This window comes from Pithys albifrons, chromosome Z, assembly GCF_047495875.1.
Source record: "Pithys albifrons albifrons isolate INPA30051 chromosome Z, PitAlb_v1, whole genome shotgun sequence".
NCBI lineage: Eukaryota > Metazoa > Chordata > Aves > Passeriformes > Thamnophilidae > Pithys > Pithys albifrons.
The window spans coordinates 24832586-24855945 of record NC_092497.1 but is presented as its reverse complement, the minus strand read 5'-3'; the positions used below and the strand labels follow the sequence as shown (position 1 = coordinate 24855945).

At 38.2% G+C, this 23360-nt stretch overlaps 1 protein-coding gene across 3 annotated transcripts in view; it reads right to left on the bottom strand.

The window, feature by feature from the left end:
- HOMER1 (homer scaffold protein 1) overlaps window positions 1-23360 on the bottom strand; it is a 103201-nt gene that overhangs the window by 67590 nt on the left and 12251 nt on the right. For 2 of the 3 annotated variants that reach the window (XM_071580763.1, XM_071580764.1), the window contains 2 exons: window positions 9852-10008; window positions 2234-2365 (listed from right to left, as the gene is read on the bottom strand). In XM_071580763.1, coding sequence (XP_071436864.1) covers window positions 2234-2365; window positions 9852-10008 — 289 coding nt within the window. Of the gene's footprint in view, window positions 1-2233; window positions 2366-9851; window positions 11635-23360 lie in introns of those variants that run through there. The other variant, XM_071580762.1, reaches the window with a different exon arrangement.

The following is a 23360-nucleotide window of genomic DNA, read 5'->3' as shown; positions in this document are numbered from 1 at the left end:
TTAACAAATCAAGTACAGAAAAGAAGTCCAGAACAAATCTTTAAGACAACTTCTAGAAGCAATCTGCTTCTAAACAAATCTATTAATCCCTTAACACAGTTTATTTGTTAGCCCTATTACAAATATCCAGGTGCACCTTGAGCGCTGAATTATGTTTCCTGTTCTGCAGTGTTCAGTGTATCAGAGTGCTCTGGTAAACCTGGCTCCAAGGCCAGAAGCAAGAGTTAGTAAACTGAGGGTGGGACAAAAGAAAGAGAATATAGATGTGATTTCTCTAAAACTACACAGTAGATCTAACTCAGCATTTCTGATTCCAAGACAAACATATCTATCAATGCCAGTGACTGCATAGACTGTAATCTAAACAAAAATTTTCCTTCCCCCATCAGTATGTTTATCAATTTCAGAATAACACAAAAAGTTTTACCTTCAGGAATTTTAGGAGCAACAATCAGCAATTGCAATTCACATCAATATCAGTTTGATAACTAAGATACAATAAAACAGGAACAGTTTGCTAAAAAAGTCCCACAGATTTGTCCTCATAATCTTCAGAAAAGATCCGTGACTTCATATTTTTCTTGACAGATTAGCTTATTCTCCATAAAACACAGCAATCTGAGCAACTGCTCATCAAAAATACACTCAAGACAAAATGTCTACTGTAGCTTTTCAGATAAATTTTTTAACAGCAAATAGAGTTTTACACCAAAGGCATATTTAAAAGTCTTAGATATCTCCTTGAGGGCAGTGAAAAGAATGAAATTGAAATAACTATCATTAAGAAGGCAACAAGTACCACACGGGGAGAGCAAGAGAAGAGTTGAGGATAAAATAGATTAAAAAAAAGTATTCTTGCTGGCAAGGATAATCTCATGTTTAAAGTCAAGCAAACAGTGTGCAGGAGTACAGCAGGATGCTTTGCCTTCAAAGAGGCATTCTGTGATTAAGAAAAACAAGATAAGTCTGTGAAAGAGGAAAACTAGATTGGCATTTGTGCTAAAGTTATGGAAATATTAAGAAAAGTTCTTACCATGTTGGTAAGCAAAGCCCTCTAGGACACATACACCAATTTGACTCAGTGAAAAGGTTTCCAGGTACACTAAACCAATGACAGGTGCACAAATGCATATGCAATACCAGACTCATTCAGAATTTCCTGTGTTTCTATTGCTTTGTGGAAAGGAAAACTATCTGATATGAAAGGAAAAAAATCTTACAAGTTTGACACTTGCCCAAATAAAAGAGATTGTACTGACCCTCATTGTAATGGTTTTCTGGCCCATGCTTATCTTTGGATAGGGAAAAGTACTTTCTCAAAAGGGTTGCTATGATTACTTTTTTTAAAAATATCCAGTCTTCATTATTCTTTTTATTGCACTTGGGATGTCCAGATCTTTTGTATATTTCAAATATGAAAATTCTCTGCTTAATACAACACAAGTTCTTAAACTGAATTGAAATTCCTCAACTGAAGAAAAATGACAGTGGCTTGTACATGTTCCAGGTCTCATCTACCAGAGCAGCAGCAAAAGGAATATGTATTGCAGAATGGGTGCTCAGAGGAACTATACCACCAGTTTAAGAAACAGAGATTACTGCTTTCCTCGGAATAGGGTGTATTTCCCTCCTGCACAAGAAGACTGGAAAAGAAACTCTCATGTATGGCACAAAGTTACTTTGGCAAACATTTCAACTTTGGCATTCCAATAGAAAATGCATTTTTCTTTTACACTGAATATATTTCCCAATAGCTTTACTTTAAGCCTGCAGACTTTGAAATAACAGTAAATTGATGCACTACATAGTAGAAAAGTGAAAGTGAATTTATCCTAAAAGACAAAAATGCATCTGAAGAATACCAGCATTTTTTTTCCTAGAATATCTAAATACAGAAGAAACACCACATTGTTTACTTCTTTAAATTCTACAATGAAAAACAGTAATGGAAGACCAACTTCTAAAAAAGAAAAAACTAACAAATCAATAATTAGAAAGGATTAACAACATACACTATAATAGGCTTAAATGTCCCTCCATTTCTTCATCAGTTAAAAAAAATTTGCAGGTATCACACTTAATCTTGTGTTTCTCCGTTATAAGGATTGATACAGAACACTTTTTTGTAAATTACTGTTAAGTAACAACAGTAATGAGTCAAGATACAGTGAGCAGGAATAAAATATACTCAAGTGGCTTCACTAGCTGAATAGTCGCTGCTGGTCATACTTACTTTTGAAAGGTGATGTTCAGATGAAAATCCCAAGCCATAGACTGTATTCGCCCTGCTGTCTGCCCACTGGCCAAACTTCTGGGATGTTTTAGTAAATGTCATGTTAGGGGTGATGGTGCTATTTATTATTGCCTGAAAAAAGTAACAGTTGTAAAAAATGGGGTTTCTGGTTTTGAAGTTTTTTTAAAGACTACTCATAATTTAAAATGCCGATATTTTAGGCAAGTGTCTTTGTACACTGAATGAGACATACACTAGAAACTAATTCAACACAGCCACAAATTGCAAAAGCATATATTTGCACACATTCTGTAAAAGGAGGAAAAGCTTGCAAACGGGAAGGGGAGAAAGGGGGAGGGGGTGCAGGTGGGGATGGGTGAAGCATCAATTTACAACTGCAAGCAGTCCTTTAAGTCCTTTATAGCATCTGCACAGAAAACAACAGAGTCCTTTTTTATTCTGCAAGTGTATTTCTTTGTCCCCTAAGGCAATGCCTCTCAAGTTCCACTGTAAGCTCCACTATTTACTCACCCCACCCCAGTTGCATATGAGATTCTCACTGAAAAACATGCAATAAAACATGGAACACAGTTTCTTTTTAAATTACTGTACTACAAGAATTTGTTTCCTTTAACACACATGCAAGCACACTGAACAATGCCAGGGTCATCCATCAACTACAGAAGTAGAGCTAGCCTTGGAATAATTTTTCTTCTCTAGTTCTTGTTATCTGCAGGATGGAAGAAGCACATATTCCAGCATGTAACTTCTGCTAATGCAAACACAAAGTGCAACTTTTAGATGAATGGTGGTTCTACCAAAAGCAACTGGAATTTCACCATGGATTTCAATAGTTTTTCATCACATTAAAGTATCTTTAGCATACTCTAAATCTGCAGTGTGGAACTGCCCAGCTGACTTTAAAATATGACAGGATAAAGTCTTGTACTGATACCAATGGGCTTCATTTAACTAAAACAATGATGGTCCGTACAGTTCATGAACACCTGGTGCTTTGTTACCCCCAAGTGACAGAGAATGTCCTAAAAACTTCTCAGAAAATAGCACACGGTATGAGTAGAACAATTCAGCAAGCATTTTTCTTACATGCAGCTACTGTCCTCCAAAGACTATTGTTAGTGTATGTCCTACTGCAGTTGTCTTACAGCACCAAGCTGTGAATCTTTTGAACAGCAGTGCACAGTTACCGCTTCCCTGAAACCACAACCCCTCCCTTAACCCTGGCAGGTTAAAGACAGTGATTAGTGAAGAATCCTGGAGTAGCAACAAAATCCACATGGTCCAAACTACCTGTTGTAAATAATATAATCTTTCCTTTACTCCTTGACTAGCATAAACTGTATGGATGTGAAGAACATAACATTATTTTCTCAGGATGGTGACAGTGAGAAACTTCAACATCAGAGAGACCAAGCACTGCTCTTACAAGCCCCAGATCTTCTAGAAGTCAAAATCAGTCTATATTACTTGCGTGGTATGGTCTTCTGGATGAATATGACAATAAGTAGTTATGGAATTTACTTAGTACCCTTCATTTTCACTGAGATTTGGGTACCACTGGAGCAGTGCTACCACCAACTTAAAATTTTCTATGAACTCTACAGGGTAAGACTGCAAAATTTAAAGCTGAAGGGCCTACTAAGCACACAAACAGGTTCTATGTGCATATGGTCAGTCTCAGATGATGTGGCAGAGAGGAGTATTGAAAAAAAAGAACAACAAATTGTATTGTTTCCTTGCAAGGGACAAATGTAGGAAGAATACTTTAAAAAAATTGTACTGAGAAAGAGTTGCTGTGATTCTTCCATTTATTTTCCAGGACAGAAAAATAAGGAGGCTTCACTTCAGTAGACAGTCTTAGCCCAAAGACAGCAAGTGTCTCACTGAGAAGACTACAGTCCCAGGGAAAAAAAAAGAGAGCCCTGTCATTAGAATTACCAACCTTGCAAGGAAATCAAGGTTTTCAACCTTCTCTGAATTAAAAACATCAGTATGCTAGATCTCTCATGTGCTAAATTACGCTTTTAAAAGTGAAGTGCTAGAGCATCCTACAGATACAATCAGTGTCAGCTGCTTCTGGAAAGAACTAGATATTAACCCTTCATATATTCAGCTTAGAAAAAAAAAATTATTTTTTTCATCAGAATTTATACTTAAGCCTGTGTAGTGGTTTTAGCTAGGCCTCAAATTGGAGGGCTCAGAGAATCTATGTGGATTGAGAGATAGCTATCACCTGACTGGGTAACCAGGAAGTATTTCATACCAGATGACGCAAACTTAAGATATGGAGCAGCAGTGGGAGGTGTTAGCTCTGTTCCATTATGGCTGGAGTGCAGAGAAGACTGCTGCACTTGTTCTCTTCTGTTAGGCCCTGCCCCTGCTGCCGCTGCTTGCAAAAGGGAGAGTTGTTTCTGGCTCAATGAGCCCATGATGGCTCAGCCCACCTGTAGGTGGACGAGGCCGAGGGGTGAATTTAACCATGGACATTATTTCCCAGGTTATCCACAAAAGTGAAACCCCTGAGAAGGGGATAGTGACCCCTGAGAAGGGGATAGTGACCCCACTGTGGGGATAGAAACCCCTGAAATGGGGATGGAGACCCCTGAGAAGGGGATGGAGACCCCAGTGTGGGGATAGTAACCCCAGTGTGGGGATGGTGACGCTAATGAAGGTATGGTGACCCCTGAGAAGGGGATGGGATAATCCCAATGTGTGCCTCAAGGACATTTAACCTTGAGAAAAAAAGGTAACTTGCATTTTGAGTTCTGTGTTGCAGGACATAAACCATCAGATGAAGAAGACCTGAGCTGAACTGGTGTTGGTGTCCAATGACGAACTGTTTTTTTCCTGCCTGAAGTACCTACCCCATCCTAATGAACTACTGCCTACAATATGGAGGGGTGAAAGACAGCCCTGAAAAGAACAAAGACTGTTTAAGCATGGGAATAAATAGATGTAGACTTATAGAATATAAGTTTGACGTCATTTAGTATGAAATAAGGGGTGGACGTTGTAATGGTTTTAGCTAGACCTCAAATTGGCGGGCTCAGAGAATCTATGTGGGTTGGGAGAGAGCTATCACCTGACTGGGTAACCAGGAAGTATTTCATACCAGATGACGCAAACTTAAGATATGGGGCAGCAGTGGGAGGTGTTAGCTCTGTTCCACTATGGCTGGAGTGCAGAGAAGACTGCTGCACTTGTTCTCTTCTGTTAGGCCCTGCCCCTGCTGCCGCTTGCTTGATTTTGTTTGCATTCAGGGAAGTAGAAACATTTTTGTTGTTAGTCTTTCTGTTTCTTGCAAGGTGTCTTTTAGAGTGCTTATTAATCTAGAGTAATGGGCTTTGTATTAACTGGGGAGTGGGAAGGTGGGAAGTTATTTCTTGTTTCATATATAACTTGTGAAAGTGTGTTATATTGTAGTTTTCTCTTAATTTTCCCTTTTCTGTATAAATACATATTGTTAGTTTCAGCATAAACCTGGTTTGAAGGGTTTTTTCCCCCTCTCTACCTCTTCTTTTTCCCTTGGCTGGTTGGGGGGGGAAGAACACTTCCACTCTGTCTTGGACAGTTGGTGTTTTGCCAGCTCAACCTGGGACAGCCTGTCGTGCACATTCCAGCAGGTACGGCTTTAAGTGCTCTCCTCTACTCCAGATTTCACTGTAGAGTTACCAGTATAACAAGTGTCAAATATTTCATCAACTTTTAAGAATGTTATTTGCATAAATGAACAAGAATATCTTAAAAACAGAACAGAGTCAATCTGACAGGCAGACACTTAGCTTTTGAAGAATACCAATTTAGTTATCTTCAGAAATTTTTGAATTATAAAATAGCTTTCATGTTTTCCTTTCATATTAGTTTAGCTATGAGAAAATAGGGCATGTATCTGGGCTGTTCATATCACTGACTGCAAACTCAACAGCTGCAAGATACACAGTAGTGGTCAAATATAATTTTATCTTGTGCTAAAATTGATAAGAATAATAATTAAAACACTGTATTTTTTAACTTCTTCGAAGGAAGATCACTGAACACTTGAGCTTACAGGCCTTACTTAAAACCTTTATCAAGCATTTAAAAGATTATCACTTTAAAGTGAGACATCTATTGAGGTAACACTGATGGGAAACTTGACTAAGTAATAATACGTACAAGGCTCATGGAACCTAAGACTGGAAAACAACTCCAGTCTTCCCTTGTTTTAGATGAACACAAAATTTTTGCTGTCCTATCTCAATGGCAAGAATTACACTACTTGATGTCCTTCCTTTTCTCAGACACAGACAGAGACTGAATGCAAAAGACAATGGGACTCGCGGAATAATCCTGACGTCTGTTTGGACTTTTGCTGGAGAAATAATGAAGGTTACACTCCATCACCCAGGAGAAAGAAGTACTAAAACACATTTACCAAGGAACTCTGAAATGACTATATAATTAATTGGAACCAAAAGCCTCAGCAACAACTGCTCAATGTTGTCATGCCATACTGCACAAGAAATTTTATTTCTTGAGCTTTCTCTTGATGCTGGTAGTTGCACTACTGTGGGAGTTTAGCTTTGATTTTAGTAGGGCTCAGTTTGGCAGGCCCAGGTTGTGTGACATAGATTAGAAGGGACAAGCATCACCTGACTTAAGCAACCAAAGAGATATTTCATACCATCTGACATCATAGAAAGTATAAAAAGTGAGGGAAGTGGAGTTTCTGCCTCTTTTTTGCTCTTTGCCCAGCACCAGGAGGACGTTTTGCTGCCGCTTGTGGTTAGGCCTTGTTCACCGCTATGGCTGTGTTATCTAGGGAAATAGCATCTTATTATTGGGGTTTCTCCTCTCTTGCTGGGAGTTTCCTCAAGAAGAATCTTTTTAGAGTTTTTTTGTGGGTCTGGGTGGTTGAAATCTGTATTATTTGGTTGGGCAACTCGGCGGAGTTATTATTTCTTTTCACATTTGTATATATATGTGTATATATTGTATTCTGTTTTTTCTCTCTCTCTTCTATGTAAATATAAAACCTGGCCATTTTAAGTGTTAGTTCTAAGTTTTTTCCTCCCTCCCTTTCCCTTAGTGGGGGTGGCTCTGACAGGCTATCGGGCAGTTGGCATTTTGCCAAGTTAAACCAAAACAGAGTGGCAGGAGGAAAAGGTGGCATAAAAGATATTTACTCAAGTGGTCACAGAAACCACCTTCAAGTTCTATTAGATTACAGGATTTCCCTACCATGGGCAACAGGGCTCCAAATATTGCACAAATGTATAAAATATAGACTGTACACTGAATACTTTATGGTCCTAGAACACTTTATGTAGTCATGTTAGAGGGACATGTTTCATTTCTGGTGCAAGGTATTTCAGGAGGAGACCGTAGCTTCAGAAAAAAAAAGGAAGCAGAAGTTGCTTCTGTAAGACCTATCTCGGCTGAATCTGACTCAAATAAGGAAAAAACCCTCTCTCACAAAATAAACCTGAATAAGCAAATTCAAGTGGTAAATGGCAATGTACAAGAGGTGAGTGAAGATCATATCTTTAAAATGTCCCTCTTTTCAAGAAAAGATTAAATGAGTTTTAGACAATCAGTATAGAAGTCATATTTTATCCAGGAATACTGCTGAAACCCACTGACCTAAAGAGAGGGAAAGGTATGGGACAAAAATAGGATTATCACTCAAATCTAAAGTGTGTCTGTCTCAAAGCTCCCTTACTGCAGTCTAAGTGAATATACACGAGTCACCTACTGACTTACTGCTCAGCACTTAAGCATCTGAGCAGCCACAGCCAGATCATTCTCTCTACTATACAAATGCAAAGGGTTTTGCAAGCCCCACCCAGCATCCAGGTATACAATAACACCTGGCTGGATCTATTCCCTCTGAGGGAGGGGCATGACAGCTTCAAAATGGGTTTGACAAGTGTGTTTGGCAACTGGCAACATGTATTGCCAGTAGGGTTACTGACACCCAGCTGTATCCATGCAGCAGAGACATTACCTGGATTGCACTTAAAACTTAAGAGTATTTATATTTAGCCTTTTTTACATACTATATTGTGTATGTGCAGACGTGCTAAAAAAGATGAGGGCTTAATTAAAAATAAAATAACTCTCTGGGAATTATGTGGGAACCCTCCTTAAAATGCCTCCATGGGTCCCTCTGCTTTTCACCTGTATATGTTTCAGAGCAGAATGCCTAAAACAATGAGTCTTTCTTAATAATGATTGGGATCCCAAATTTTAGTCATCTAAGACTTGGATAAAAACATTAGGATTGCAGCACTCTGAGTAAATAAAAGTCATAAACTGCACTATCAATATACCTTGCCAATAGTACTATGAATGTAAATGGAATGCTGCAGTAGACAAAAGAACAAATAGATGAACAACTACTTAACAATTTCATTCAGCAGGCACTTGGTTGGAGTTGCAGCCTTGGATGAAGGCAGAGGAACCATAGAGGCTACCAGAATAAGGATTTTGGAAACTCTCCAAATCATTTAAAACACTACATTTTGTAACAGGTGATCTTGATTTCATACATCATCTACTTCCAGCATCAAAAAGGTGTGTTAATTATTTGACAGAACTAATAGAATCATTTGAAGGAGGGCTGGGAAGGGCAAAAACAAAGCAAGACTTAAGCTCAGAAAAATTCTAGTAGGCTTTAATACCAGAGTCTCAATCACTTGAAGAAGAGATCTTTGACAATGAGATCTATTTCTATATACTTCTTTAAGATAGATATTTTTAAAAATATTTTTCTGCCTTTAATAAATAGTCAAAAAATCTCTACATATACTGCTGTGTTCTCGCAGAGTGTTCAAGTTCCAACCATCATGAACTTCCAAAAGTTTCAAATCTCTGGAAGATATACTTTCTGTATATCTTTAATGACCTTATTGAAGAGTTTTTCTGATATGCTGTTTGTAAAGTTACTGTTATTACACCTTCTTGGGGTACAACCTTAGAAACAGTCAAGTATTTTTGGCATATCAAATTAATTTCTTAGACAACATTTCTTACAGCACATTATCCTTTCTAATTAGAGCAGAAAAGAAAAAAAACACCAAAAACCATACTCCCCTCCTCCTAAATCCAAATCAAGTGAGTTTTGATGAAAGCTTACCATGGAGAGCTTTATTAAGCAGGCTTTATTAGAAAGGAATCCTTGCATTCTCTACAGCAAAAATTGGAAGATTATGTAACAATGATTTACTAAGTGATTATGGGCACTGAACAGATGTCCTTCACAATGCTGAATCTAATTATATTGGTAAATGACTGAATGCAGAGATGAAAACATGTTATTGTAACCCTATTTGTACTTTTTGTACAAATTTTTGTCTTTTTAGCCTCCTCATAGTATTAACCAAGCAACAGGTCATCACTTGAATTCAGCAATAGTTATTGAAGCAAATACAATCACATGGAAAACAGACTTTCAAATAAACACTTATAACATGAAATGAGGCAATGTTACCATTTTAACATGTCAGTAACCTCTCAGTCAATGACACCTACATCTGAGAAGAAACAGGAAGGATAACAGACTAGAAAATAAACATGAAAACATTTGATGCAATTAGGTTGTCTGAAATAAATTTACCTTTGAGCCATCCAAACTGATTATCCTGTAGACATTTCTTGTGCTGTCATAGAAGTAGGACACAGTAACAGCATGCTTGCTGGTGGGAACCCAATTCTTCTTAGTGTTTGGGTCAATCTGGAAGACATGAGCTCGGGTGCTGAAGATGGGTTGTTCCCTGAAGAACAGAGAGTAGAAGTCATGAATCTGATTTGTATGTACTATTATTGCACACAAGTTATCTGCCAGTCTGCCCATTGAAATGTACTCAAGTTGCTTTGAGTGATAAACCTTGCCTGAGAAGTTCTGTTTGTGTTGCTGCATAGAGCAGATAAGTGTATTAATATCCATATGCAACCAAATGCAAGTCTTCTGAGGAAAAATCAGCACCCAGCTGTAGAGTCGGATAAACACAAACAACTCTAATATAGATTCAGACCCAGTCCAGCATCTTCCCACTTCTCACCACCCATCTATCCCTTTAAACTAAATGGCATCATTATATGTGTAACTTCATCTCATAACGCTGCACACTGCAGAATGTGGATGGCTTCTTCTCCTAACTCTTTCAATACCCTTTTTATTCTAATCAGTTTTAGGCCATCATCTGGAACTGAGCTGACTGATTCAATACAATTTCTCTAAAACTAACATTGATTAAGGCCAGGAACACCTGTTGTGAAACCTTCATTGTTTCGAGCTTTATACCTGAATGTATTCATACCAACACTAAATAATGTATAGAATACATGGTTCAAAGTAAAGTGCTTAGCAAATTAAAGTGGATAAGGTAAAAAGAAAATCTATTGTACTTTAGAATTTACAACTTATTTACCCCATGACACCCACTAGGGCATATAGCATTGCACAGAAATCTAAAAATATTTCAGTATCACTAAGGTGGTTAAAAGATGGCCTTCTACAATGAAAAGACACATCAGTGAACAAGGGAAGGGCTGTGGATGTCAGTTATCTGCACTTCTGTAAGGCCTTTGACACAGTTCTCAACAACATCCTTCTCTCTAAGTTGGAAGAGATGGATTCAGTAGGTGGGCCATTAGGTGGGTAAGGAATTAGTGGACAGTTGCATCCAGAGGGCAGTGGTCAATGGCTCAGAATCCAAAGGGACATCAGTGACAAGTGGTGAACCTCAGAAGTGGGGCCAATACTACTTAATATCTTCATCAGTATAGAGAATGGGATTGAGCGCCCCCCAGTAAATTTGTCCTTGACACCACTAAGCTGACACACCTGAAGGATGGGATGCCATACAGAGGGACCTGGACAAGCACTAGGAGAAGGTCCATGGGAATCTCATGACTTTTAACAACACAAAGTGCAAGGTGCTGCACCTGGGCTGGGGCAGCCTCTGGCACCAGTGCAGGTGGATGAACAGATGGAGAGCAGCACCGCTGAGAAGGACTTGGGGATTCTTGTGGAAGAGAGACTGGACATGACCCAGCAATGTGCACTCACAGCATAGAAAGTCAGTTGTCTCCTGGACTGCATGAAAAGCAGTGTGGCCAGCAGAGTGAGAGAGGAGATTCTGTCCCTCTACTCTGCTGTGGTGAGACCCCACCTGGAGTGCTGTATCCAGCTCTGGGGTCCTAGACAGGAAAGGTATGGACCTATCGGAGCAAGAGCAGACAAGGACCACAATGATGATCAGAGGGATAGAGCACTTCCCCCATGAGAAAAGGAGGACAAAATTCGGAATGTTTAGCCTGGAGAAAAGAAGGTTCCAGGGAAACCTTATAACAGCCTCTCAGTACTTAAAGAGCCTACAAGAAGGCAGGAGAAGGATATGTAGTGATAGGAGAGAAGGGAATGGTTTTAAGCTGAAACACAGCAAGTTTAGACTGGGTATTAGGAAAAAATTCTTCACTGAGGTTGTGGAGCACTGGAAAATGTAGCCCAGAGAAGCTGCAAAATGAGCCATCCCTAGAAGTGTTCAGTTCCAAGTTGCATGGGGCTTTGAGCAACCTGGTCTAGTGTAGGTATCCCTGCATATGGCAAGGAGGCTGAAACTAGATGATCTTTAATGCCTCTTCCAATCCAAACCATTCTGTGATAGTACAGTTGACAGTTTAAATTTAGCTACATTTTAATGACAAGTAGATTGCTGTATTCTTCAGGGAATGTTGCCATCAAATTCCAAAGATGTTAATTAGCAGGACTTTAAGTTGGATTTAGCTTTTCAGGTTTTTTGACTCTCTCGTTTTTTCCCCATTTCCAAGATGTGAAAAAACATACCCTTTGCTCTGCCCTCATTTCCTTTTCAGAGATAAGTTTTGAATATGTTTTTTCCCCAAAACAAATGGAAATGTACAAAAACCCACATAGTTTTGGGTATTTATTTATAGTCAAGGGGGTTTAGTTTGGCCTCCTTACAAAGGGGATGCAAATTCTCTGAAATATCGCTATTGCTTGGCAGGAAGCACAGCTTTCAGTAGCAGAAATGTACTGGAGTCAAGGGCATCAAGGTTCCTCAAAGCTCACCTGACAGCACATGTGGTGTTCTCCTATGTTGGAAGAAATGACAGAAAGGATGCAGAACAGATCAGAGAAAGCAAAACCATTTCAGTGAACCTCAAGGAGAAGAAAGGCAGGCCAAGGGGATCAATGCACATGCTAGTTCTCCATACAAATGTCACTGTAACGTCAACATCAACTCATCTTCTCCTAAATCCCCAAGCTGTAGGAGGTTCCATAGCTGTTCTCCTGATACAAGATCTCTTGCACAGGAAGATTATGCAAAGGTGACTGGCCCTTACAGACCTTTTGTTTAACAGAATTTTTACTCACATCCTTTCCGGTCTTTTGAATATCTACAATTACTTCTTCAATCACACTTAAGTTGTCTTCAACATTAGATATATTTTTCCTCCCAATTAAGCACAAGCAAATATAAAGTGATGCATATTACTGTAATGCAACCAGCACTTTAACTCTGGAAAGTTAAAGAGTCCATTAAAAAAAACAACTAAGAAGCCTGGCAATTACTTTGATGACAATTGACATTGAAGGGAAAGTACAAAGGTTCTGAACATATTAACTAAAGACAAAAGAAGAACTGAATCCAGGTTGTAGATGTATGGTTAGTGATACACACTTGACTGGCACTGATATTCAATTCAGTCACAGTACAGTATATCACATAACTGTGACTTTCAACACATCACAGAAAAAATGCAAATGTAAAATGTAGGTGAATACTATATGACTGAAGTGGGAGTGTCAGTAGAAGTCAACTGTTCAGCCCTGAAATGCTGCTCTCCTTCACTGTCAGCACAAAAAGCTTCCACTGCACCACCTAAATATCTTCAATCTGTTTGATGAGGTGGCCTGCGTGTTCGTGCTGATTCCCAGCAGTGCTGCTCAAAAGAAACCAGAGCACTTTGAAGGGCACATGTGGTCTGGCACAGACATCGCAATTAGGTATGAAACATCATAAATGAAGCTTACTTACACTTCTTTAAATAATTCTGATAAAACTACAATTATGGTCTTTTCAAGTTTTAACTACAGCACTGAACGACAAGCTGTCTACACTGTGGAAAAAGTATAGCTGCCTTTGTTAAACTAGCTGGATAAATCATGATTTTGCCACATTACTGGGGTAATTAGCATTTTTTTTCTGGCAAAGATGCTAAACTTAAGATGAGTCTAGAATTAGAACACTGTTTTGACACTTCACAACGAACATTTTATAAAGATTATTTCTGAAAACTAACAGAAGTTATGCACTTTATGTCTATAGGACTAAATGTGTTATAGACTCAGTCACTGATGTGCTATTGAAGTCCTTCCAAGCTGCTGTACAATTAGGTCATCTGTACTTTTCTGTAGCAACATATCATAGAGCTACTTAAATTTTATATTTTTGAAAACATCTATAAGTAAATAAAAGGCAATATATAAAACATATTAAAACATTAGTAACTTTAGCCAATTCATCTTTACACAAAAGGTTTGGCTTTCCATTATCCACACAAGGACATGATACCCTCTCAGTTTGGAAGTTTCAATCAATTCAGTTGAAATAATATTAGTTATAGGAGTATTAGTTAAATAGGAGGATAGTTTCCTCTTTGCCTTGCTAAGTGGTCAAAATGAACATATATTCTAAAAAATCATAATATATATTTCCATATATATGATTTAAGTCCCCTGCCTATATGGAGTTAAAAAGGAAGAACAGCTTTAAGTAAGAGAAAATGATCCTGCAAAAAACCACCCTAACACTTTCTTACTCTTCCCTCTGTTCTCTTCCTCTTCCAGCTTTCTCTTCCCAATCTTTCATAATTAGAAAGTATTTAATATTCATTAAAGACACTAATTGGAACTAAAACAAGCACTCCTCGTTAATTAAAATGAAAAGCAATTTATTTTTCCAGAAATATTCTGATGCTGAACAAAAAGAAAACAAACTAACAATAATGCCACAGTAACACACTTTTGACTATTCAAAATGTTCACTCGGGCATGGCAAAAACATTAAGGCTAATATCCTGCTGTTCTTAATTGGCTTAGACTGTAACATTAGACTGGTCAAACACAGACTACCAAGAAGTGCCAAGTCCTCGTGGACCTGAGTGGGAACATAAGGACTAAAGAAGTATGAGAAGTACAGTGAGCAGACAGAGTCATACCAGCTTTTTTTCATCATCAATACAGAAATTCATCCACTGATATGTAAGCAGTCATAAGCTAGGCTTAGGAGATAGGCCTGTGTCCAAACAGTTGAATGAACAGTTTTTGAACACAGCCTTTACCAAAAAATTCAGACTACTCAATATATGAATGGTATGTCATACAAGCTAAAGTTCTCACGAAAGAAGGTTAAGTTAGTACAGAGGTTAGAAAGAACTTTTCTTGCTAATCCATAATTAACATCTGCTTTTTTTAAAACAGTGTCTCTTCTCTGATGTGTCTACTGCTTTCAGATTGTGCCAAAAGTAGTGGCAATGATGTCCTTTTCCTTATTTCTTTCCCCACACCACTGTTTATCATCACTCCAAAGTAACAGTCACTGCAATTAAACATAGAAATTTTCAAGGCTGAGACTGTGTTGTCTTAATTACTGTAAAAACAGTATGGTCACTGAAAAGAAGGCATGAACTTTTACACTATGAGTTGATGTCCTCCTTGCCTTCCTTTATGATGCTAAAACATTAAAGATTACACACAACTCTCCCTTCCCTTCACATACTGGGCTAAATTGGCAGTGGTTTGGTACAGAGGTTGCTGCACTGAGGGATGAAGTCAGGCACCACCATGTGTAGACACAAAAACTTCCCAGGACTGGGGCTGAAATAAAAATGAGACATGGGCAATGACATCTAAACAGGGCCTAGAGCAAAGGCTGTCCAAGCAGGAGTGGACAGCAGACATGGTAGCACATTAACACTGAGAAGACTGTGGCCCACAGAGGAACTGAGTTTTAAAGAAAAAGGAACCACCATGGCCACTGATCACCATCTGGAAGTTTTACATTTCTCAACAGAAGTATTTTCCTCAACCAGTAAGACAAAAAGGCGATCAATAAGCATGTCCAGTGAGGTGTTCCTACTCAGCTAAGCTTGGATAGTACCTAAGTTCTATTGTGTAGTGAAAAGTTCATGAGAATGAACGTTTAAGTCATTCATTTCAGCAACTTCTATTGCCTTGATATGGATCAAGTGTATTATGCAGACTTACTGGCTTTGATACCCACACACAGGACTGTTTTCAAGGTTAAGTCCAACAAAATGTGCCTTGGAGGTTCTTTTCTGGTTGCAGACCAAGATTTCATTCATCAGACTTCAGCCTAAGAGTTTCAGAGGAAGGTGATGCCCCACGCATGCCAAAACAGGTCAACATCCCTGTGCTCAGAATTGGAGTGCAATCACACTCCAAGTTCCCAACTTGCAGTGAAGACTGGACAAAAAGCATTCAGTTCTCAGCTCATTACAGCCAAGGGCACAGCAGACTCTGCCACATGACAGCCTGCATCCTTAGCACACGCTCCCCAGCAGTCTTGAGGATCACAAACCATAGCAGCAGTCATGTGTTTTTCAGGTGGCAATTTTGCAAACACTTAATTATGAGTATCTACAAAACCTGTCATTCAGGGTAATTTCTGCCCAGTTCAGGCAATATTAACACTGCACATGATTTCTCATGCATTTGTTGATTATTCTCAGATTTATGATAAGATGAAAACCTTTTTGCTTTTTCAAAGTATCAGCATTCTAAGCCTACAGCTTTCTCCCAGTTCCCTGCTAGTCTTAAAAAATACTCTCCCCAGCTTGTTTCTGAAGCTGTAGCAAGCTTTGGTTGATCTAGGCAGCTTGAGGAAAGATGCCTGAAAAGAAATGAGAAGAGGGATTAGAAGTGAAGCCTTTATCAAAATAATGCATAAACTACAGCCTCCAAGCATGATCACTATGTTGTTTAAGAAGTCCAAGTCCACAAGCTCTGCAAACACAGTTAAAAGTAACAGAAAACCACAGAATTTTCCACATTCATAAAAACACTCTGAAGTCTGATAAAAACTGTATATGGTAGTTTGAGGGGAAAGTATTGCATAACACTGGCTTCCATTGTATGGAAACTGCTCTGAAATAAAATATTTTTCTGGACAGGAAGTGACTGACAACTGGCATCTTAAAATTAAAATTATAAAATTCTTAAGCAAAGACAGTGTACTAGTGTAAGGAGTACAACTTCAGATTTTGCTTTCTGTCTTAAACACATACAACAACTTCCATGTCTCAAAACGAGGTAGGAAGAAAAGAGCAAGTTACAACTGAGTAACTGGATCAAAATCTCTCCGATACTACCAATGGTTTATCTGGTTTTATATCTACATTCTTAGACCTGCTTTTGCTGCTGTATTTTGGGTTTGAGCAGTGCCTTCAAGCTCTTTTTCAAAACTGTTGTGCTCCCATTTAAAGTCAGCCTTTAATATTAAATTTGTACCCTCTCTGAGTTACCACACCATCACAAGTAATGCCAGCAATCCTTCAGGATTTGAATGGAGAAAAATTATCTAGAAACTTCCATTAAAACCGTAAGGTTAACTAAAAAATACATTTATCTTTTCCAGAAACATCATTATATACTGTCCATTAGGTTTTCAAGTATATGAAGCTTTGATCAGCTTGTTTCATCTTGATACAAGATATTGCACAGTACTTAAGAGACATAAGGTACAGGAAGCCACTAGAAAATAAATGAGTGATCTGTTCACAATTAAACTTCTATAAAGTTCGTGCTTTGTCATGGCTGATCAGGAGACAATGCCTTTCACATATGCCACAAGACAGCTGCCAGGCCTATGGGTTTAATCAGCTTAGCTAGCTCCAGAACTGTGCTTTTTCCAGGGTAAATTGTAGCCTATGGTTTAAGATTTATTTTTACAAATCTACAATACACATTTTGATGCCCAGTGTTGCCTCTGTTTCAGAATAAAAGGTGAAACCTCAGCCCATAAACTCTGCCCCTGCCCCTTCCCCTGCACCTCTGCCCACACAGCAGCACCCATTCTTCTTCATTCATGTTCTTGCTAAAATCTCTATTCTTAAACATGAATGAAGAAGTTTCAAAGATGGTAGAAATACACACATGGTTTCAACTAATTCCAATCCTATGAAATTACAGATCAGACTTTGAAAACACTTAAGAATTATTTAAACATTAGATTTTTAAAGTTCCTTGCATGTCAAATGGCTTTAAAAGATAATATGACCTCCTGCCCACTGAATCAATGAAACAACTTCTAACATCAAAAGATATATATATATAACCATAAGCATTGCTGGACTCTCCACTTAAAGTGCACTGCACAATGGTGACACACACTAATGTTAAACAGATTGAGTCATAGCTTGTTTAAAAATTCAAATTGCCTTAATAACTTTAGTTTAGTGGATGGGAAATCACAACATGACCTAATATACTGTCCAAGTTGTAAAAGCTGTTTACTTCTGCAAAGGTTTCTGTGATGGGTTCATATAAAAGTTCCTGGAAAACAGCTTGCAGGTAGCCATTCCAGTGGATATGGAAGAGAGAACTTCGTGTTCATCCTATTTTACATCTGTGCCATTTTGCATCATCCTGAAGACACAGAGATGTCAGAGATTCCCCACACTGATCAGTCAAGAAGCTGCTGCTGCTAACAGCAACTCCTTTTCCTCTTCTCTAATAAGCTTTTAAATATTTGTACAAGTAGTAGAACTAATAAACATTGTTTGAAAATAAAATTATAACTCACAGTTGGACCTTCAGTGTCTAACAAAAGAAAACTTCCACCTGAAACCTTCCTGCATTTTGAGACAGACTATCTGACCTGAAAGATTCCTGTGTGACTATTACAAGTTGAACTCTTGCTGTCTCAACAGGCGCTCTTTCTGACATGGTTCTTCATGTTCTTAAAATGATCAGAAACCTATTATCTTTGAAATGTCAGTGTCTCTAGAAAGACTAGCTGAAATCTGAGAGCTATTAGAACAGGAGAGGGAAAAGCTGCACTTTATTTGCATACCTTAAAACCCCAGGCTTTTGAAAAAAACCCCAAACAACTAACTCACAACATTTTACTATAGGCTAGAGAAGTATATGGAAAACAGGTATGAATACAGCTCGGTGCAAAGAGTGCAATTCCACATAAGACTAAATTTGATGTCTATGAACAGATAGAACTTTACTTAAGTCAGCAATTATGGACTTTTATTAGCAGAAAAACAGTCCACTTATGATTATTTGCATCAATTAATAAAGTTTCTGTACTACATAGGAGGCAAGTCAAGAAAGCATGTAACTTCAAACATTTCTGGAATCAATTCCTTTTGGCAACATTTTGGCACATCTACTAAGGTGGCTGGCACCTTTAGAAAGGCAATGAAGCTGGTGAAGGGACTAGAGCACAAGTCTTATGAAAAGCAGCTGAGGGAGCTGAGGGTATATAGCCTGAAGAAAAAAGAGGCTGAGAGGAGACCTTATCAGTCTCTTCCACTACCTGAAATAACGTTGCAGTGAGGTGGGGGTCAGCCCTCTTCTCCCAGGTAACAAGTGGCAGGATGAAAGGAAATGGCCTCAAGTTGTGCCAGAGGAGGTTTAAATTAGATATTAAGAAAAAATAATTAATGGAGTTATCAAGCATTGGTACGGTGTGCCCAGAGAAGTGATGGAGTCCCCATCCCTGGAAGTGTTCAAAAAATGTGTGGATATGGCACCTGAGGGCATATTTTATCTGGTGAACATAGTAGTGGTTCTAGGTTGATGGACGGACTTCATGATCTCAGAGGTCTTTTCCAACCTTAACAATTCTATGATTTACAGGTATGTAATCCTACAAACCAGTCTGTTTGGGGAAAAAATTAACCACTCTATATATGTCAGTCTCAACTAAGTGCTCAGAAAGCCCATATAGAGGTCTTTCCAGAGAAGGAAGGGAAAGAAAAGAAATAGAGGAGTATCATACAAATAGGTAGTGTAAGGAAACCACTGACAGCCGTTAAAAAGAACAGTCACCACGTAAAATCACAAGAGTTAGATTAACTTACCTAGGGAAATAAAGCTCTTGCTATTGAACAAATATGAAGAGCAATGAGAAAGTTTGTCCAAACTCATTCCTCTTCTGTCTGAGCTTCCCATTCATAAAAGACCCATGAAGGATCTTGGTAAGCTTTAGAAAAGAGTTTTTTCCACAGCACAGATTTAAAACTAGCTGTAGGACAGCATAGACATTACAGTTTCACAAATTTAGTAACATCAACAGCATGGAAGCTGGAAGAGTTGCAAAGCTGGGGACAAATCAGTGCCCAGTACTGAAAATTACAACTTGTATGGCTTGTAGAGCACAGAAAAAAAACCAACAGACCTTTAAAATTTTTGGTATAATGTCAGTGAACATGGCATTGCTTATACTAAAGATTAATGAAGCTACCTGGAGGCTATGTATAGGGTAATGTTAACCTGATTTTTTTTAAAAAGCAAGAAACATAGGTAAATCCTGGATTTGCTTTATTTCTGCAATTCTTTGGGTTTTTTAAAAAAAATTCTGCTCTCCAATGCCTCTGGCTGTCAGATGCTGCTAAAGTTCTGCAGGTAGGCAACCAGTTGAAGTGTTACAGGGAACATTCACAGCAATATTTTATCACTGACTATGAAAGTTCCTCCAACAGCTCCATGAAGGTCCACCTCTCTAAGGTTTTCCTTTTCTGTCCTTCCATACAACCTTGAGAAGTGAGAGCTTTGAGAGTCAGATGAGGTAACAAAAAGCGTACCACCAAGAACAAGTACTCAGCTTTATCTACACGTATTTCACTTCAGTTTATTAAGTTATTCCAGGGATATAGATATCTTAGGAACTTTTCCAGGTACCTAAGTGATGATGCCTCTAAATTGTGCAAGTAAGTGGATAAAGGTACCTCTGAATAAACCTTGACCTTAAATTAGTTTTTAAATTACAACATTGGAGAAAACTAATCATTAGACTTTAACATCTTAAGAGCTGCCAAAATACGTTAGGTTGAATTTTAGGATAGATATTTACCTATAGCGAATATACTAAGAAATCATGATAGTAAAAATGTTGCATTTCAATACTGAATTTTGTTCTGTCCAAAAAGTCTTGTCAGAAAATCAAGAGAGGAGTTCTTCTATCTTTAGAACTAGACAATTAAGTTTAAGATGTACAGGTATTTTTCACATCTAGTCACTGAAAATATTAGCCGGAAGCAAGCAAAATATCAACTTAATATCCAGTTCTATTCTATGAACTAAGAACATCAGAATGACAGGCTAATGAGACATTTCTGAAAGAAGTCAAGATTTTAACATTCCTTCAACAGCCCGTACATACAGTAAACTACACTAAGCTGCATCTGCAATAAGAAACAGACAATATCAATCTAAATCTAAAAATATATATTTCTCTCCATTGCACTGCATCGAAAACCAACTTTAGCACACTTGATACACAAGAGAAATGAGAAGAATGAAGCCTCTACAGAACAACGTAGGAAAGGAAGATATAATGTCATTCATGCCTGTTAGTAAAATAAGTTTAGAAAGACCCAAAAGCAATTCATAACAAGGTTTTCTTGTTGGTTCCCAATATTCATTGATAGTCTCTGTATAAGGTCAATTTTTTCTTTGCAATCTTCATCTCAAATCTCCCAAGCAATGGAGTTGTGTCAGTCAGATTACTCTTAGAGAATTCATGCAAATATTTTAAGGGAGAATATTAAGCAGCTTAAGTGTTCAGCTTGATTTTCTACTGTTAGTTCATACAGCACTTTAACATACAAGTTATGCAACAGTTAAGTTAGTTTTCTATCCTCCTTGACCATCAGTTTTCTTGAGTTTAAAAAAAACAGATATTTTCTAGATATGGTCCTCAGGGACAGTATCTGTAATCTTCAGAACCATTATAAGATCTACAGTTCTAAGGAAAAAAAAAACAAACCAAAAAAAAAACCAACACCAACAAACCAAAAAACAAACACCCCCCCCCCCCCCCCCCAAAACCAGAAGACCAAAAAAACCCAAAAGCCTTATGCAAGCAGAACAAGCAGAGCTCTCTAAATACAGTAGCAGAGAGAGCAAGACTACAAAGCTGCTTTGGGATCCAGAAACACTGCCAGTGAGCCAGGAGCACATGCACTGCTTTATAAGCAGGTCCAGCAGTGCTCTCCTTCCAAGGGGCATGGACGAGAAGGATGAGGAGGAAGGCTCCAGATGGGACACAATTTTCACTCTACTGCAATCTCCAGAATGCAATCCTAATCCCAACCCGCACGTTTTGCTTGTCATGTTTCACAGACACACTCAAATTGATTTATCATTCTTTCAGATCTAAAGTTCACTAGTTTCCTTTGCAAAACAATTTTCAGCTTGTGGTAAGGGTTGTTTATGCCACTCACAAATAACTAATTAGACCGACTGATACTGACTAAACAAGGTGAGAATTAAGCCAAATCTCATGGGGCCACTTAGGTGTTGCTGCTGAGGCACAGATAAAGAAAAACAGCACCCTGCAAGTGGATGATGGCTCTTTGATGTTAATCATATTGTTTCGTGGGATATAAGGGTCATAAAACAGCAGTGGTAGAAATGCCACCCAGAGCAGTAGATTCAGACAACTGACAGACTGAAACTCCTTGCTTTGTCCTGACATAAAAGCATAAAACTGACTGTAAACTAGCATCCTCTGTTCTGAAGTTTGCTTAGGTAAATTTAGTGGCTGTAATGAAATCCTTCAGCAGCAGCACCAAGTGTCACCATGCACAGCTAGTGCAGCATGAAGAAATGGAGAATACAAAGTTGGCACTAGGACACGAAGACATGCAGAGCACTAAAATAATAAGAGTGGCAATCCCACATCAGTTTAGGTTGCATAAAATATATCAGAGTTCAATAAACAACGTGAACACAGAATTTTCTAATTTGACCTTGTGTGATTTTGCACGCTCCATCAAGTCTCATCATTGCCTGTGACATGAATTTCTGGTCTGATAGCTGTATTTCACAGGTGTGAAGCAGCAGAGACAAAGTTGGGGTTTTTGACAATAGAGACAGACGAACATTCTGGAACTTAAAAAATAACAGAGGAAATACAAAATCATAGAATTAATTAATCATGTGTTTCCACTGAAATAATCAGTAATTATACAGTAAACAGCAACAGTATTTAAAAACTAGTGTAACTGCTGTTTTTCCAAACATCTTTGACTTTGAAAGACAAGACTCAACTAATCCTAGTCATAATTTTCCTATTCTAAGCACTAGATCTATTAGAAAGTTGCTCACAGCAGAAAAAACAAGGAATACATATCTTCCTTGTTTATTAAGTTACATTTGGAATTTGTCTCAAATGTAATTCTGGAGCAAAATAAGGTTTCTTCATTTGGCACCACAATCTTTAGCAACTCCTTGCTTCTAAACAGTTTGAATTCACCTCCTTATTGGCGTTAAACTTCCATTTTGCTCCCCTGGAGGGTTACATACAGGAAAAAATCACATCTCTTTACCACTACTTGCCCCATCAATCCAAGACCACTTTATTTTCTTCCACATCTCCAAGTAACTAATTTTGATAAGCCTTCTCGATGTGAAAAAGTTTTTTATTTTAGTGGGCCTGACACTTGTCATGCCCTTCATTTCCAGCTTAAAACCCACAAACCACTTATCTAACACTAAGAAGTTAACAGTCATTTTTGAGAGGTTTTGCACTTAACCCTCATAAATAAACACCCTGAAATAAACCATTAGCACAACCCCCAAGTTGACTGCAGACACCTCAAAGCTGAATTCCTGCTTCCACCAGTACCTGTGGAAGCAGCAGATCTTACATAAGGAGTGAGCAGAATGAACTAGGCCAAATAAACGTGCATTTCATCACCACCACCATCAACTGATCATCAAACAATTTGCAGTCACATCCAGAGTGCTACAGCTTCATGCTAAGTTTAAAAAAAAATCACTGGTCTACATCACAAGATAAGAATTGGATTATTTTATTTGTATCAAGGGACTGAATTA